General features: G+C 51.5%; 1 protein-coding gene across 4 annotated transcripts; it reads left to right on the plus strand.

The window, feature by feature from the left end:
• Positions 1 to 887: 887 nt before the first annotated feature.
• cep170bb (centrosomal protein 170Bb) lies at positions 888 to 17206 on the plus strand. 4 transcript variants are annotated; one of them, XM_060042323.1, is made up of 20 exons: positions 888 to 1133; positions 2134 to 2271; positions 4267 to 4356; positions 4596 to 4674; positions 4943 to 5001; positions 5110 to 5281; positions 5985 to 6071; positions 6649 to 7158; positions 7533 to 8650; positions 9041 to 9217; positions 9422 to 9539; positions 9648 to 11318; positions 11677 to 11917; positions 12282 to 12441; positions 12914 to 12952; positions 13833 to 13964; positions 14139 to 14227; positions 14372 to 14465; positions 14560 to 14611; positions 15021 to 17206. In XM_060042323.1, exons 2-20 carry the CDS (start codon positions 2167 to 2169, stop codon positions 15239 to 15241), a joined length of 5214 nt encoding a protein of 1737 aa, XP_059898306.1. In that variant the 5' UTR covers positions 888 to 1133; positions 2134 to 2166; the 3' UTR covers positions 15242 to 17206. The 4 variants fall into 4 exon arrangements, with proteins under 4 accessions (XP_059898306.1, XP_059898307.1, XP_059898309.1 ...); XM_060042324.1 differs by lacking the exon at positions 12914 to 12952; XM_060042326.1 differs by lacking the exon at positions 9041 to 9217.
• Positions 17207 to 17593: the final 387 nt, after the last annotated feature.

Consider the following 17593-nt stretch of genomic DNA (forward strand, 5'->3'; position numbering starts at 1 on the left):
ACCCTCTCGGTCCCTCAGGTCCACCTCAGCCAGCCTTCTCTGAACCCCCAAGTCCAACCTTCGCAGTTTAGGGGACAGAGCCATCACCTGGGCAGCTCCTTGGCTCTGGAACCCCCTCCCCGAAGACCTCAGAGACCCTGAGTCCCTCCCAGTCTTCCAATCCCGCCTCAAGACCCATCTTTTCTCTACTGACTTTTCTTAGCAGGCCCCCTAATCCACCTGTGTGTCAGTGCTGTATGTGTTGTTTGTTTTGCTACCACAGCCCCTCAGGGAAAAGCAACTTTGAGTCATAGAAAAGCGCTATATAAATCATGTGTAAGTGCAGTCAAATTCTCTTTGCACCGCGTTGGTCTTTTCTTAAGTCTTTATGAATTCTCCTTCACATCTTTCATGTCTTTATGACGTTTTACATCAAGGTCAAAGCAAAGAGGTTAGAAAATAGTATATGACGTAATTTTTGGACCACCCGACCGCAACCAAGGTCCCACAGGAGACAGCGGAAGGGGCGTGGCTAAGGCTCTTCATTGCAACATTTATATATGACGTCATGGATACATTAATTCTCTTTGAAAGGTAAATACGGAAATAAATATGTAAAAAAATTAATAAAAATACACGTGATGAATAAAATCGAAATAAACAGCAATGCTATGAACCGGCTAATAAATTGAAACCCTGAAATAGAAACGGTGCTCATTGGCCCTTTATTTGGCGCTCTAATAAATTATGGTTATTTGTTCATATATTTTAATATATTTAAATCCTGATGAAACGCGATATAGATTTATTATCCGTTTATTCTGGTTCGGTTGTAGATGTCGTCCACCTGCCGGGCAGCAGGTGACGCGGTGGTGTTGCGTCAACAACCTGCCCGCGCGCAGGTCCACAGGCGGTGACTCTCGCGCTGCTATAGAAATGCCATAACAGCACAGCAGCAGCATCCCGAGCTCGAGCGGCGACACGGACGGTCGGCGATTCCCCATTTCAAATAAAATCCCCGGTCAATATTAATTGCGGTTCTTTTCCTCACATCCCCGCGGGGCTGCTCGAGACACACATGACGCAGTTTTGAATTAAAGACGCGGATATCGCGGGGTTTTGTTGCGGAGCGGCGCGGCGCATCTGGAGCGGAGGTAAGAGAGAGGATGGCGGGGAGGAGGGGAGGGACACGGCGCGCCCTGCCTCGGTCTGCCCGGCATCCATACTGATGATTTGTATTCATAGGGAGGTGTGTATTGTGTTTTTTACTGTAGGTGGGGAACGAAAAACCACGGAATGGGTGTAGGCTATCCCCCGTGAATCTAAAACCGTGGTGTCAGAACACGCGTTGAGTCTCCATTCAGATGACATGTTATATTTAATGGTGGCCTGTATCACATCTTGCTCTGCCGAAATAGACAGCGGCGCGGCTCTCTGTTTCCAGCGATTATCATAACGGCTCTAGAGATTAAGCCGCCCAGATCCTCGTCCCTAAACGCCACGGTTTCCCTTATGAAAACGGACTGTGTCTTTTCCGGACCAAACCGGCCCGTCCGTCTGTCACCGAGGCGCCACATAGCAAGGTTCTACTAAAAAACCTCCCTCGATGGTCTCTGTAGCTTACCACGCGGCACCTGATTGTCTATATTGCCCCGCTTAACGGTACCGGATATCAAGGGTCAACTCAACAAGCAACGGGACAAGCCTGCAGGTTTGGTTGTTTAGGGCTACTCTGCATCCTATGCCTTCCCATGAGGCGTGTTATCGGTTTCTGCGAGATCAATTAAGTCCTCCACATCCATTATTAGGTTACGCCTGAGTCGCGTTGCGCTATAATTAAATAATTAGTTAGAATTACTGTTTTCTTTGATAAAAAAATGGTTGGACTATGGTCGGCCTAATTTGTCTGCCTAAAACACTGTACAACATTCTGTATGAATACAGGCAGGCAAGAACAGAATTAAGTCATAGGCCTACCACCCTCCATCATCCCTCCATCATTTTCTCTCTATTCTCTATCATTCTGCCTCTACTCTGTCATCCCTTCATTATTCGATCATTTCTCTATCATCCCTCCAACATTCTGTCTATTCACTTTCAACCCTCCATCATTCTGTCGTCTGTTCTCACCCTAATTCTCATTTCTTTTCCCAGCATGCCGTGGGGTGTCCCGGCAGGCCTGTGAAGATGAGTGTGACCTCCTGGTTCCTGGTGAGCAGCTCTGGGACCCGCCACCGGCTGCCCAGGGAGCTCATCTTTGTTGGCCGTGAGGACTGTGAGCTAATGCTGCAGGTGAGAACACGCCTGACCACAACACACACCTGGACACATAGAACACACCTGGATACAATGTACCTGAGCACAACACACCTGAGCACAACACACACCTGGACACATAGAACACACCTGGATACAATGTACCTGAGCACAACACACCTGAGCACAACACACACCTGGACACATAGAACACACCTGACCATAACACAACCGGACACACAACACACCTGACCACAACACACCTGACCACAACACACCTGGACACACACAACACACCCGACCACAGCGCACCTGAGCACAACACACCTGACCACAACACACACCTGGACACATAGAACACACCTGGATACAATTTACCTGAGCACAACACACCTGACCACAACACACACCTGGACACATAGAACACACCTGGATACAATGTACCTGAGCACAACACGCCTGACCACAACACACACCTGGACACATAGAACACACCTGACCATAACACAACCGGACACACACAACACACCTGACCACAACACACCTGGACACACACAACACACCCGACCACAGCACACCTGAGCACAACACACCTGAGCACAACACACCTGAGCACAACACACCTGAGCACAACACAACCGGACACGCACAACACACCTGACCACAACACACCTGACCACAACACAGCTGGACACACACAACACACCCGACCACAGGGCACCTGAGCACAACACACCTGAGCACAACACACCTGAGCACAACACACCTGAGCACAACACAACCGGACACGCACAACACACCTGACCACAACACACCTGACCACAAATCAACTGGACACACACACAACACACCTGACCACACCAAATGTGGTTCTACAGAACACATCTGGACAGTTTGCACATACAGACAATTTGCAGATTAGCTAAATATTGACCACAAACTTGCTACAAACTAGTTCCAAGCTGAAAGGTTCTGAGTTCTAACGCCATTGTCTACAGCTTACCGGTTGGATAAACATCTGCTTAAGGATGTTAATGAATAATAACTTTTGAAGGAAAGTGGGACAACCAAATATAAATTGAGTCCAAACAGGTATTACACTGATGAATCACTCCACATTTTAACTGCCTGAATTCTGTTACTTGTTTCACAAAAAACATGCCAATTTTGAACAGTGGCCAACATGCTGTGCTGCCAATGTGGTGTGTTTGGCTGTGGGTTGTGTTGTGGTTTGCAGTGTGTATTGTGTGTGTGTTGTGTGTGTGTGTGTGTGTGTTTTGTGTGTGTATTATGTGTCTATTGTGTTAGGTGAGTGGAGGCTGCAGGTCAGGTGGCACACAGCCTTTGTCTGCAGCATACAGCCACTACACTCTATTTGTTAGCATGTTAGCATACAGCCACTGAAAACAAACTGTAAGCATGTGTTCATTACAATATACAATATTTGTTAGCATGTGTTTAGCATACAGCTAGCAATAATTATCTGTTAGCATGTGTAAGGATTCAGCCACCAAACAATATGTGTTTGCATGTGTACAGCCAGTAAATCTGGAGGCATAGGTTAGCATCCAGACCCTCAACACTATGCCTGGCATATCTCAGTGACCGCAGCTGAATGCCTGGACTCTACTTGCGGTTAGCCAGCTGGCGCCCCATCACCATAGACATTCATTTTATAAACTAAATTATTTAAAATGTTTTGCCTGTACGTATGTCAATCATAGCACCCATTGCGCTCCTGACCATCCCTGGAAGGAGTTTTTTTTCTTGCTCTCTGGGGGGCTAGGGTCAGGGAGGGGTCATACATATACGGCCTGTTAAGCCCTTTGAGACTGTACCTGTGATTAACGGCTATACAAATACATTGAATTGATCGTATGCTACACTCGTATGTAGCATACGAATAAAATCCATATTTCAGCATACTTTAGCAGACAGCTCACAACAAAGCATAGCATCATAACAAGTAATACAGTACACACTGACAGATGATAAAGGGACTAACATAGCGTACGTGTGTGTGTGTCGTAGTCTCGCAGTGTGGACAAGCAGCATGCCGTCATCAACTATAACCCGGCGACAGACCAGCACCTGGTCAAGGACCTGGGCAGTCTCAACGGGGTGAGCGACTACCGCATCCCGTCGTCTTTAACCTTCCTTCTGTTCCCTTTGTACTGCTCTCTAATAATCCATAATACTTGAAATGTTAAGTAGGAGACAGGCTCACATCAAGTGACCACCAGGGTCTCAGCCGAAAGTCGAAAGTCTCTGGGTTCAATCCACAGTGTCAGCCTCGCCTTTAGGCACCCTGAGTATTCTTTGTGTTTATTGGATGTTTGTTGTGTTGACTCCCTGTCCAGACGTTTGTGAACGACCTGCGGATCCCAGAGCAGACCTACTTCACCCTCAAGCTGTCGGACATCGTGCGCTTTGGATATGATATCCTTTCAGCCTTTTAAACCTGCTTCCCGTCACCTCATTTGCATCAATACCATGTCTCGGAGCCTTCCCACAACGTCACTTCCTGTTTTAAATGTGTGCGTTTGATATCTGCCCTCTGTCCAGTTGTTGTTTTTAGAACTAGGGATCGCAGCACTTGGGTCATCCCAGTATCTACTCCATATCGATGCTTTGATTATTGTCAGCCTCACTTATCATTTTGGATTTATATATTTAGCGGCAAGGATGTTGACCTTAACGTGAACACATACCCATGTCTACACCCTGGAGAAGAGCCAGCACATAGTGCCAGAGGAGGCTCTGAAGGTGTGTATGTGTGTGTGTGTGTGTGTGTGTGTGTGTGTGTGCGTGTTATTGCTGTTTGTCCAACTGAGCTCCACGGTTGGTCTAATGTCCCCCCCTCTGCCGTTTCAGCATGAGAAGTACACCAGCCAGCTGCAGATGGGCAAACACGCCGAGACGGAGGACCGGCCCCGACCTGAGAAACCGGAGCGCACCAAGACCCAGACCCGTATCCAGAACACGAGCCAGACCCCGACCCCGAGCCAGACCCCGACCCCGAGCCAGACCCCGAGCCAGACCCCAGGTAGAATTCCTAATCCTCCCCCCACACTACCCTAGAAACAGGGTAGAACTATAGGCAGTAAAGATTGGTGACGGAGCGTCAGTGACATTTGTCTTGAGGGACGCCGCCAGTCCTTCAGTGTTTTGCGACCAGCATCGTAAACTATCCATTTTTGGCACATTGAGGGCTGGATTGAGTGTCCCTCTCGCAGTGGCTTAGAGGGTCGCTGTTTTAGAATCTAGCAATATACGATTAATTGAATGCAGCACGTTAAAGTCATGTTTCCATTTTCTTAGTAAAACAAACTGAGAATACTGTTTTCTATCAGAGAATACGCACATCTCTGCATCCTGTCCCTTTATGATGATGTAAGCATCAGCAGATTTTCATTGTACTGCCCCTCCCCCTTTCTGCCCTCATCCTGTCTCCATGGAAACAGCTGCCCCACCCATCCGAGCGGAGCATCCATATTTGTACTGTTTCCGAGGGGATGGCCGTCTGCGACACACACAGTCCTGCTTAACAATTACTAAAAAAAACAACGCATATATATCTCTCTATATTATAGATATCGACATAGATAGATAGATAGAAAGAGATGCCATATAGAGACAGACAGAAAGGGAGATAGTGATAGAGTACTGACATAGTACAATATTGTGTGTGTGTGTGTGTGTGTGTGTGTGTGTGTGTGTGTGTGTGTGTGTGTGTGTGTGTGTGTCAGACTGCCCAGGACCCCGGCCGACCCCCCTGTATGGGCAGCCATCTTGGTGGGGGGAGGAGGACATGTGCAGCGATGGTCTTCACCCAGGTCTGTATCCTCTGCTCCCTGGCAAAAACTACAGGCCTAACCTAGCGGCCATCTTGGTTCCATTTTGGTACTAAACACCAGCTGCTTCCATCACCCTCATAGTGTTAAGAACCAAGATGGCTGCCCGGTAAACAAGGTCATTTAATACATCATATTGTAATGTTATTGGTATGTGTGAAGTAAGTGTTGGTGAACTAGTATGTGAGTGAGGGTGAATTGATAGATATTTCTTAGCTTTGGTGGTGTTATCTCAAGTGATTAGAAGGAAGCCGTCACGCTTGGCTATTCTCTAATATTCAATTATACTGCTACAGATGCATGTTGGGAAATAATTGCACTCTGCATCATCAACTTCGTTCCCATGAAAGATTTGACCTTTGATGTTATTTTCCAAAGCAGGCTAATGAAGAAAAAACCCAGTCCATTTTTACGGTAGAAACAGAGTTGATGTTGACCAAGCAGCACTTGAGAAAATATCCGCTCACAGCTCCCCTTTAAACGAACACTAAAGTTCAGAAGTGAAGTTTCAGGTTTAAAGTGTGTCTGACCGCGGTGTCGGCGTGGTGCTTGTGTTCAGAGGCCCAGAACCCCGAGCTGTGTGACTTCAGGGAGAACCAGGCCGGGTTCCCCGGGTACCACCGCGAGGCCAGCTACTTCGAGATCCCCACCAAGGACTTCCACCAGCACCCCAAGTCCCCGGAGGCCGAGCTCCACGAGGTGCCCACCAAGGACACGGACACGCCCCTCGCCACGCCCACGGCCCCGGCCCAGGCCCCGCCCTCCCCGCCCACCCCCACCCCTCCCGTGGTCCAGAGCCACGCCTCCTTCACCATCGAGTTCGATGACTTCACGCCGGGGAAGATAAAGATCAAGGACCACGTGACCAAGTTCACGTCCCGCCAGCGGAAGCAGCAGGCGCTGCACCTGAAGGCCCCGGTGGGAGCGCCCGTGGACCTGATGTCCGCCGAGAGCAAGGTGGCCGACTGGCTGGTCCACAGTGACGTCAGCATGATGAAGAAGAGGCCCACCTGCGAGGACGTCTACAGCACCAAGAGCGACCAGGCCATCAACACCAAGACCCTCAAAGGTCAGGGGTCAACCTCTATACAGGAGAGTCACGTGGTTACGCTGTTGTTGACTCCCAGCTACTGGGTTCTGTTCCTAATGTCGCAGCCTCTCTGTAGTCATTCTAGAGTAGGACGCCCCTAACCCTGACCTGCTTATTTAATAATCAATCATTACAATTCCCTAAATAGTAAATAATTGAGGATCATCCACTAAATAGCTTTATTCTTTTTTTATTTATTTTTTATAAATAAAAAGTTCATAATGCACAGAAGCTGGGCTTGATACAGTAGTTCCAAGTCAGCCAAGTAACAAGTATGTCTTGCAAATCACAAAGCTGTGCCCTGTCCAGTGTTGGAGCTCTGGGTTTCCTAAAGGGTTGTTCTTGTTGTTCAGGTCACCACCACGAGGACGGCACCCAGAGCGACTCTGAGGAGCCCGTTCTCGTAGGGAGGCGGAGCAAGTCCAACCACTCGGTCCAGACCGACCAGTCCGAAGTGTCCCAGCAGACGGTCAAATCGGGTCAGTCCGTCTGCTCCCAGCAGGCGGTCCCCATGCCTGCTGTCGTCTCCCCGTCCTTTCCTGACTCGCTGTCCCAGAGCCCGCCGCAGAGCCCGCCGCAGACCCCCATCCAGGAGCCGCCCACCCAGGTGTCCCCAGACCACGGGTCCCCCAGCCAGGGGTCCCCCAGCCAGACCTCCACACCAGGGCCCCCGGAGCACCTCAGCCAGCAGGCCTTCATCATCGAGTTCTTCGACGACAACCCTCGTAAGAAGCGCTCCCAGTCCTTCACCCACACCCCGGCCCAGGCGGACTCCTACTCGGCCCTCAAGGCCAAGATGGAGCGCCGCAAAGGCAGCGAGCGGCCGGCCTCTGTCCACGGCCACCTCCCCGCCACCCAGCAGGTGACCGTTCCCCTGAAGACCCAGGGCCACGGGACCCCCCAGCGGTCCAGCTCTCTGAAGAGGGAGAAGACGGAGGGGGACGTGCTGGCCTCCGCCACCCCGCGCGCCCCCCCCACCAGACCCTTCGGCAGCGTGGGGAAGAAGTCCAAGCTGGTGCAGGAGTTTGCCGCCGAGTTCCTCAAGGACTCTGGGGGTCCGCCGTCTCCGACCAGGGACAGGCCGGGCCCTCCGCCCATGTCGGCCCCACCCGTCATGGTGTCCCCCGCCTGCATGCACCTCCCTTCCCCACAAGAAAGCCCCAAGACCCCCACCCCGGCCTCGTACCCCTCCTCGCCTGCTCCCCCTGTCCCCGTGTCCAGCACTCTGACCCCCACCCCTACGCGGAGTACCCTGGCCGGCTCTCTCGGCCCGCCCGCCTCTCCGGCCCGCCAGCCCGGCCCTGCCCAGGCCGCCATGCTCCCTCCGGGTCTAGTGCGGGGACTGGACCCCCGCACCCAGCGGGTGGGCCGGAATGAGGAGGACGACAGCCTGAGCGACGCGGGGACCTACACCATCGAGACCGAGTGCCACGACACAGAGGTGGAGGAGGCCCGCAACATGATAGACCAGGTCGGTCCGCAGTGGCTGGGGCCGGACGTCTACAGAGTTATTATCACACTTTAACCTGCCGGGCCTCTCGGCTGTTGAAGCAGAATCCTCCTATATATATATATATATATATATATAACGGGAAAAGTGCTTGAAATACATTTATATTATTGCGTTAGACTTAACCTGTGTAACAGGGTACAGAAAATTATACATGTATCAATGTATCGCGTATTAAGCTCTACAAAGTCGAATAATATGTCCTATACATACGAGATGTGTTTCTGAATTTGCATTACGTTGAAAATGCACGACACACCTCTTGACCTTCATCTCTACTTCCTGTTTCCTGTCTTCCCTCTGTGCTGCTTCCTCCTCCTCCCGCATGCTCTGACCTCTGACCCCTGACAGGTGTTTGGTGTCCTGGACTCTCCAGAGTATAGTGGTGTAAACTCCTCTGTTTATAGGCCAGTCATTAATGAGGGGAAGGATGAGCACACTAGCCTTGAGATCGATGGTAGTGCTGTGGATCCAATGCATGGCTTTAACCCGGCCACTATCAGTGGCACCACAACCGGCCCGGTGCAGGTAAACATAAACCCAGGACGATACCACTGTGTAACGTTTGAGAGAACACCACTGCATGTCCCAATCCACTGCATGTGTTACTCCACTTAATGTACACCCTACTTTTCTCCTGACCCCCATCTAGTTCATCTTATACCTTGGTTGCTTTAAGGTCTGTTCATCTCCGTCGTCTTCTGGGGATGGTGATGAAATGTTGTGTTGCAGGTTCCTCCTGCTAACGCAGCAGGAATGGAGGGCCCAAAGTGGGTCTCTCGCTGGGCCAGTCTGGCAGACAGCTACGCTGAAGGGGCCTCGCCCCCCTCTGTTGGGGAATCTCTGGATGGTGAGCTGACGAGATCTTGTTGCAAACTCAATCCGAATGGCCCTTGTTCATATATGGAATATTGTTTTAGTTTTTAAGGCCTCATTGGATCCCTGTTTTCCTTTTTAGATTCTCGCTACCTATCCAGCCGGTCAGTGATGAGCCAGCCAGAGTCCGAGTGCAGCCAGGTTTCCCGCACCAAGAGGCTGCTACCCCAGGTTCCTCCTGGGGAGAGAATGGACGGCAGCACCCCCAGCATCCTGATCCAGCAGGACTCTTACCCTGGACCAGAAACCCTGGACAGAGAAGCCAGGGCCACATGCCCTCCCGAATCTGGCCAGTTGCTTAGCATCAGAGACGACGTGGACCCGGACAGCCTGAGCGACACCAGCCGTTCGGACGATGGACAGGAGCGAGCTCACAGGACCAAGGCCAAGACCACGGCCAAGGCCTCGTCCAGAGCTCCTGTGCCTCAGGTCAGACCTTCAGAGAGGGTTTCTCCGTCCCCGTCCACCAAGTCCACCTGTTTCTACATCGGCTCCGACAGCCCAGGAAAGGCTGACCCACCCCGGAGCCTCAAAGAGGCCCCATCCAAGAACCCGCCCACCACCGTTCTGATTCGTCACTTGAGTGGCCACGAGCCCCGTAGGACGAGTGTCAAGCCCAACAGCTCGGCCCCCAACCTCCAATTACAGGACAAGGATTCTGTCCCCACGAAAGACGGCGCCATCGTCAGGCAAGAGAGCTTCACCAAAGAGCGCCAGAGCGACACGGTCCAGAAGAAGAAGCTCCCGCACATCTCCAGCCACCCGTCCATCAGGGACATGGAGCAGAGGAAGGAGGCCGCCCCAGACGTCTTCTTCAAGGAGTCCGAAGGCCCGCTCTTCCACTCCTCTGGGTCTGGCCGCAGCTCCAAGAAGGGCGGCTCCTCCAGCCACATGGGGGACTCTCTGTCCGGGGAGTCGGACGTGGACACGGCCAGCACCGTCAGCCAGGTGAGCAACAAGAACACACCGGTCACCTCCGTCTCCAAGAAGCGCTCGGTCATCAGCGGCCTGCAGAAGGAAAAGTCCTCTTCCAGCCCGTCCATCCAGGAGAAGGGGCGCCAGCTCTCCGCCCGCGAGCGCCTATCGGAGAAACGTCGGGGCCAGGTGGGGTCCGATGCGTCCGGCGGGAAGGCCGAGGCGGCCAAACGCTTCCACATGCGCCGCAGCGCCGGCAACCGGGGCTCCCTGGACCTCTCCGAGGGCCAGCCGGGGCAGAGCCACGGCGACAACGTCTCCTCGGACCACGAGGCCGGCTCTCGTACGTCCGGCCGCACTAAGAAGCTCACCGCCCCTCTGCAGAAGGAGGACAACGGCAAGACCTCCAAGACGGCGGCCCAGCAGGTCCTGACGCGGTCCAACAGCCTGTCGGCCCCGCGGCCCACCCGCGCCTCCATGCTCCGCCGCGCGCGCCTGGGCGAGACCTCGGACAACGAGGGCGCCGAGACGGACCGGGGGTCCCAGAACTCGGACCACGTGGGGGCGGCGTCCAAAGGCTCGGCGGAGAAGAAGCTCTCTCGGCTGGACATACTGGCCATGCCCCGCAAGAGGGCCGGCTCCTTCACCACGCCCAGCGACAACGAGGCCGGCCCGCCCCCCGCCGGGCGCAACAGCTACTCCGGGCGGGAACCCGGGGGCTCCAACAGGAAGTCGTCGGTGGGGGACGCCAGGCAAGCTGCCGCCAAAGGCTCTGGAGCCGCGGCGAAGCAGACCGCTGGCCGGACCCGGTCCAACGGAACTAAGTACTCTGGAACCGGTTAGTACTGGCTGCCCCTCTCACCCATGTACCCTCAAGCCAATAAGTGGTTGAACAAATATTACATTGTGTTCTTTGAGGTGAGATAAGAAACATACAAGATCAGTCATACAAGAACATACAAGATCAGTGATCAATATGGATCGATATTGATCACTGTGATCGATATTGATCACTGTGATCGATATTGATCGCTGTGATCGATATTGATCGCTGTGATCGATATTGATCGCTGTGATCGATATTGACTTCTAGTCTGAATCCATTTCAGCGTCACATTGAGGGTTAGCGGTTCTAGGTTGTCGTGGAGATCCTGAGGTTCAGTGTTCATGTAGAATAACCAATCGTATTGTGTTAGCCTCTCGCCGTAGGCAGAAGGGTTCGGACTACTCCTCTTCCTCGGAGGAGGAGTACGAGACCAGCCCCGGCACCTCTAAACCCCGACGCTCCTCCCAGCCCTCCGCCCCCTCGCAGCCTCACCGCGGGCGCACCGCCCCCTCCCGCCCCAAGTCCATCTCCGTGGAAACCGAGGACGACGACCCCCAGACCGACGTGGACCCTTACCAGAACTGGACAACGCACAGCGCTGAGATTGCAAAGTAAGACCTGGCTCCGCCAGTCGTCTATCTACCAGGGGTTCCCAAACTCTGTCAGGCCATTTCCATGGTTAGCATCACAATTATAGACTTAATGACAACTCTGTGTTGTTATGGACCATAGCAGCCATCTTGTGTGCAGGATAGTCTAGGGGATAGGGTGTTTGACCAGCTGCCAAAAGGTTGTGGGTTCAAACCTTTATTGCCCAAAAGTCCACCTGTAGGCATCCTTGAGCAGGATGACCCCTAACCTAACCCCGTCCCCTCCTCGATGACGTGAATCTGGGTTCACTGTAAGTTGCTTCGGATCAAACTGTGTGATAAATGATGACAAAGTAAATCAGTAACTGTGTGTCGGGTTCCTCAGGCTCAGCCACGACCTGGCCAAAGACCTGGCCATCCTGGCGAGGGAGATCAACGACGTGGCCGGGGACGGGGACCCCCCCGTAGCCATCGCCGGGACCCCAATCTCCTCCCCAAGCTCCCAGCCCAACACCCCCGCCTCGCCCATCTCCTCCAGGGAAGAGGTGGGTCGCCATAACACGTCTCCCCCATCCCGCCACCCCCCCCACTCCAGCACCCACACCAAGGAACCCAGTCCTTGTAGATGTACCAACCGAAATGAGACCTTACTGACAGTACTTGTGTTTGGGGAGGTCGCCACGGTGTGTCAGTGGTTTGACGTGGTGTCATAATAATTACTGAATATAATAGTATTCTATTCTCTGTGCGCTTGACTGTTTTTCAGGCCTGTTTTGAGCTGGTGTGGTTTTGCGTTGTGGTTTTGTGGTAGATAGTCATGTTTGAGTATTAGTGGTATCGAGTGCTATTCGTGGAAACAAATGCTGCTTGAAGGACCAAGTCCTGTTTTGATGTATCGTGGTGATCAGAGGAAACCGTTTCCTGATCAACAAGGTAACTGTGTGGTTTCTGAATGACGCCGTGGCCACGCGCTGATCGCCCGGATTCTCATCACCCATCTCTCCCCTCTCCGAACAGAGGCCACATCCATACTCTCCAGGGGTCCGACCATCTCAGGTGTCTATCGATGACTCATTAGTCTTCCCTGTCTTCCGATTGGTTCCCCTCCTCCTCCACCACCCCCCCACCCTCTAACCACCACCGACCCTAACACGTCTCCACCCTGCTTGGATTGCCCCGGGGCACTAACGTGACGCCACAACAGTTGACCCCGCCCATGAACGGGGGGGTTCATGGGTCTGGGCGGTGACTGTTGACCCCCTCCTCTGCACTCTCCTCCTTCACACCTGGTCCCAGCCACACTAAGACTCACTGCATATATTGTTTTCCATCGCAGACGCATGTTGACTTGGATGCATGCGTTCACGTAGCACGGCTCCCACCGGTGGTGACACTGGTCCATTGAACCGACCCACTCGCGGCCCACGGACCCACTAACCTGCTGGTCCACTAGAACCACTCACCTACTGGTTTAGAGTACCACTCACCTACTGGGTCAGAGTACCACCGACCTACTGGTCCACTAGTACCACTGACCTACTGCTGCAGAGAACCACTGACCTACTGGTTATTGGAACCAATGACCTACTGGTTTAGAGGACCACTGACCCACTGGTTAATGGAAACAATGACCTACTGGTTAATGGTACCACTGACCCACTGGTTAATGGAACCACTGACCTACTGGTTAATGGAACCACTGACCTACTGGTTTAGAGGACCAATAACCTACTAGTTTAGAGGACCAATAACCTACTGGTTTAGAGGACCAATGACCTACTGGTTGCAGTATAACTACTGACCTACTTATTTATAGAACCACTAACCTACTGGTTTACAGAACCAATGACCTACTGGTTACAGTAGAACCACTGACCTACTGGTCTTGGTTGGGGGGTTTCCACCACCACCCATTGTGACTTTGTTCTCTTTCCAGCTGGTCCAACATCTCCCTGAGGCTAGTTTAAACTACCAGAAGGTTCCTCCAGGTTGCACCAGTGTCCTGGACGCAAACATGAATGAGGCGGAGCCAGGTTCTAAGCAGCGCCGTCCCTGGAACCGCCAAGAGGTCACTGGCTCCTCCCCTTTATTTACTCTCATTGTCTGTAGACAGTTGAGTGTCAAAGCCCGTCTTAGCCGTGGGAAACACTGCAGTCAGTTTTAGTGTGCTGGGAAGAGGTTTCTTCAGACTGGTTGCTGCACCATGCTGATGGCGCTGTTCTGTCATGTTGGACGGTTCTAGGTGATCCTGGACAACCTGATGTTGAACCCCGTGTCTCAGCTCTCACAAGCCATCCGGGAAAACACTGAGCAACTCGCTGAGAAGATGAAGTAAGGAACAATGCTGAGCCCGTGCAACGACATACAGTAACTCAATTCACTTGAGGACCAGATGTTGAAGAGGTGATGGGGGAAGTCTTCAAACTGTGGAAACCGTCTGACCTTAATCCCGTCCGTTTCTCCGATCCTTCCTAGGGTTCTCTTCCACAACAAGGCAGAGGTCTGGGAGGAGATCGAGGCTAAAATCAACGCTGAGAATGAAATCCCAATTCTGAAAACATCCAATAAGGTGGGAGCGGTCCCATATTATCCTGCATTTCCATCAAGGAACTGGATTACCTTAAATAGAAAGAGCCTTTACTGACACGTGCTTTCTCTCACAGGAGATCACCTCCATTCTTCAGGAGCTCAGGAGAGTTCAGAGACAACTAGAGGGTAAATGTCCTAGAGAGATTTTCTACTTAGTTTTTCCTGTAGTACTTAACATATTCTCGCTGTTACTGTAATCACTTGATTTAGGCCCAATCCCATTTCTACCCCTTCCCCCTTCCCCCTCCCCCTTGTTTTGAAGGGGTAAGGGGAAGGGGTACCCCTTCCCCTTACCCCTTCAAAACAAGGGGGAAGGGGAAGGGGGAGAAATGGGATGGGCCTAAATATACTGCCTTTACTTTAGTATCTTAGTTCAATACCAATCCTCTGTTACTGTAAGTGTAAACCTTGATTTAACACACAGCCTTTACTTTAGTATCTTGGTTTACTATCAATCCTCTGTGTAGTTCATTACCATAGCCTCCCGTCTTTACTGCAGCACATTTAGTTGAATGTCCTCTCTCTGTTGCTGTAGTCATCAACACCATCGTGGAGCCCTCCAGCCTCCAGGTAGGGGCCCTGGGGCCCACGTCGACCAGCCAGCCGAGGCCCTCGGCGCGGGACAAGAAGCCGACCAGCCGGCCCCTGGGGGACCGGACCCGCGGGGGCCCCTCCTCGTCCAACGCCAACGAGAGCACCAAGCGGTCGTCCCGCGGGGCCGCCGGCGGAGGCGGGGGAGGGCATCACATGTCCTGAGCGGGCCACCGGGGATACGTTTGTCCGTAGCTAGTAGCTATGTCCCGCCCACTGGCTGATGACTGACAGCCTTTTAGTACCAATGGTGTTGAGGACATCTCATCTAGACCGCCAACAACACATACATGTCTGTGAGCACCGTGTGTGTGGTGCCAACAGAACACAGCGGCTCTCAACGTCCATCTGTACTTTGTATCCTTTACAGAAACTATTTAAGCAACAACAACCAGTAGTAATTGCTTCCACATTGCGCCTGCCAACACGAATATAAACAAAGTTATAGAAAATATTGTTATGATTATTAGTCGCTTGCACTACAGTACAGTCAGTGGACCCTGTATCAAAATGTATGGAGTATATTTATTTGTGCTTTGATAATCTGTCATTGGTCTGTATTTAAGGGAGGGGGGAGGTATAGAATGTGTGTTTCCTGTCCGACCGGGACAGATCAAATGTTAGGGGTACTGAATGTGTGTAAGCTGAGTGGGTCACTACGTGGACGAGGAGGCCTGTTTGTCAGTATAAACAATGAAGAAAAAGAATGTAGCTTTAAACAAATTAAATCAATACTCACCCGGACATCCCAATGCTGAACAACACGGCTTTCTGATTCTGAATGAAGAAATGTACACAAAAAAAGTCCATTTCGCTATCTCCTGTTTCTAAAATGTGTGTGTGTAGCGTGCCTGACAAGGGAAGTTTATTTTGAATGTCTTGGTTTGTGTTTGTCTGCGGGATCAGGGCTCGACCTCTTCTATTCACACGCCAGTACCGTTCATCTCATATCTCTTACAGATGGAGCCAGCACTCCACCTACGAGCCCTTTACCCATTTATCTCTATGGTAGCTGAACCATTCTCATCATAGCCAAGGTAACAGAAGCGTCTTGCCATCACTATCGTAACGGAAGCTTCTTGTCACCGCTATGGCAACTGATGAATTCTGGGCATCACTATGGACACTGAAGCGCCTTCTCATCGCTGTGGTAACTGAACCAACCGTTCTTGCGTCGCAATGGTAATTTGTGAAGCACACCAAGTCATTGTGGCCGATGGCTGATGGGCCTTCCCAGGCCAACTTTAAAGCTTGATACAGTGACGCATCTCGGTTTCAAATTGATCAACCCTTCTTTCGCGTTGAAGAGGGTTGGGGCTCAGCTTTCGTTTAACGTGCTTCTCATAGAATACACAAATGTGGGGGCTATAGTTGACATTACCTCCTCCATATCTAATTCTAGCCGGGGGTTGTAACCGGTGACCTTTCGGTCAGAAGCCTTTCAATGGTCCACTCCGTACGAGTGTTAGCCCTAGGGAGAACGTGTGTAGGGTCTTATCTGGAGTTCCGGTGTGTGTTTCGAATGACCCCTGACCTCTCTTGTATGTACCTTGTGTATATCGTGTGTGTGTGTGTGTGTGTTAGTGTCTGAGTGCTGCGAGTGTGTGCGTGTGTGTGCGAGCTGTAGCTCACGGCTCATCCACTGTACAGAACAGCCGGTAGCGCTCAGCGGCCGTGGTGTGCACAAGGGGCTGGGGCTACCTCACCAAACGTGCACTTCTTTCTTTCAGTTGACCCGAGTTTGCTGAATGGGTGACTTAGTTTTTGTTTTGCAGTCTGGTGAAGTTTAGATGTCTTCAACCAATGGGAATGTATTGATTTGATCACCTGCTCGGAACGGGGCACCTGATTGGCAGCTGCTGTAATGATGTAACTCTTGCTGCTAATAGGTGATTGGTGTTCTACTTGATTATGCTTCATATGCATGCTACAGAACAGCTGTAGAGAAACAAGACAAGCTCTTACCGCAGACCAAACCGTCGTTATTTACTAGCTATGTAACCATTACCCTAAATCTTTTTTATGGCTTTGAGCGTACAATGATGTTGTTCATCTCGAGTGACAGAGGCATTTGATTTACAGAAACTCATTCCTCTCATCACATTCTTTGTAATAAACTTCTTCATGCACTCCTGTGAGTACGCGTGCCATTTTCTTTTCTATGTCATTATACTGACGATATAAAAGGAGAGGCCTTGATGTCTCATGACCCAACAGACCCTCAGTGGGGGTTTCGGTCCGTCTGCATGGCAACTTCTCGCCAAGCAGGGGCACTGCCAGAGGGGAAGCCAATGTGCCAATTTCCTTTTTTTTTAACGAGGGACAAGAAAATGATCAGTTGATCTTACTAACTTCACATCCAACTCACTTGTTACCTTTGGAAAAAAATATTGTAATTACCTGCACGTTTAGGAGCTCTGCTATCTGTTATTAAAGGCTACAACTGAGCTTTTGTTCACATTGAAATCAATGTGATGTGACTCCAAGTTAAATCGGCCCAAGAAGTGTGTGACAGAC

Source organism: Gadus macrocephalus, chromosome 21, assembly GCF_031168955.1.
Source record: "Gadus macrocephalus chromosome 21, ASM3116895v1".
NCBI classification, from domain to species: domain Eukaryota; kingdom Metazoa; phylum Chordata; class Actinopteri; order Gadiformes; family Gadidae; genus Gadus; species Gadus macrocephalus.

Bases quoted from the DNA above. Each gene is read 5' to 3' on its own strand.
- cep170bb (XM_060042323.1), top strand. From the start codon at position 2,167: ATGAGTGTGACCTCCTGGTTCCTGGTGAGCAGCTCTGGGACCCGCCAC. The intron at 5,002-5,109 runs GTGTGTATGTGT...CTGCCGTTTCAG, and splicing joins TGCCAGAGGAGGCTCTGAAG to CATGAGAAGTACACCAGCCA. The intron at 5,282-5,984 runs GTAGAATTCCTA...TGTGTGTGTCAG, and splicing joins GACCCCGAGCCAGACCCCAG to ACTGCCCAGGACCCCGGCCG.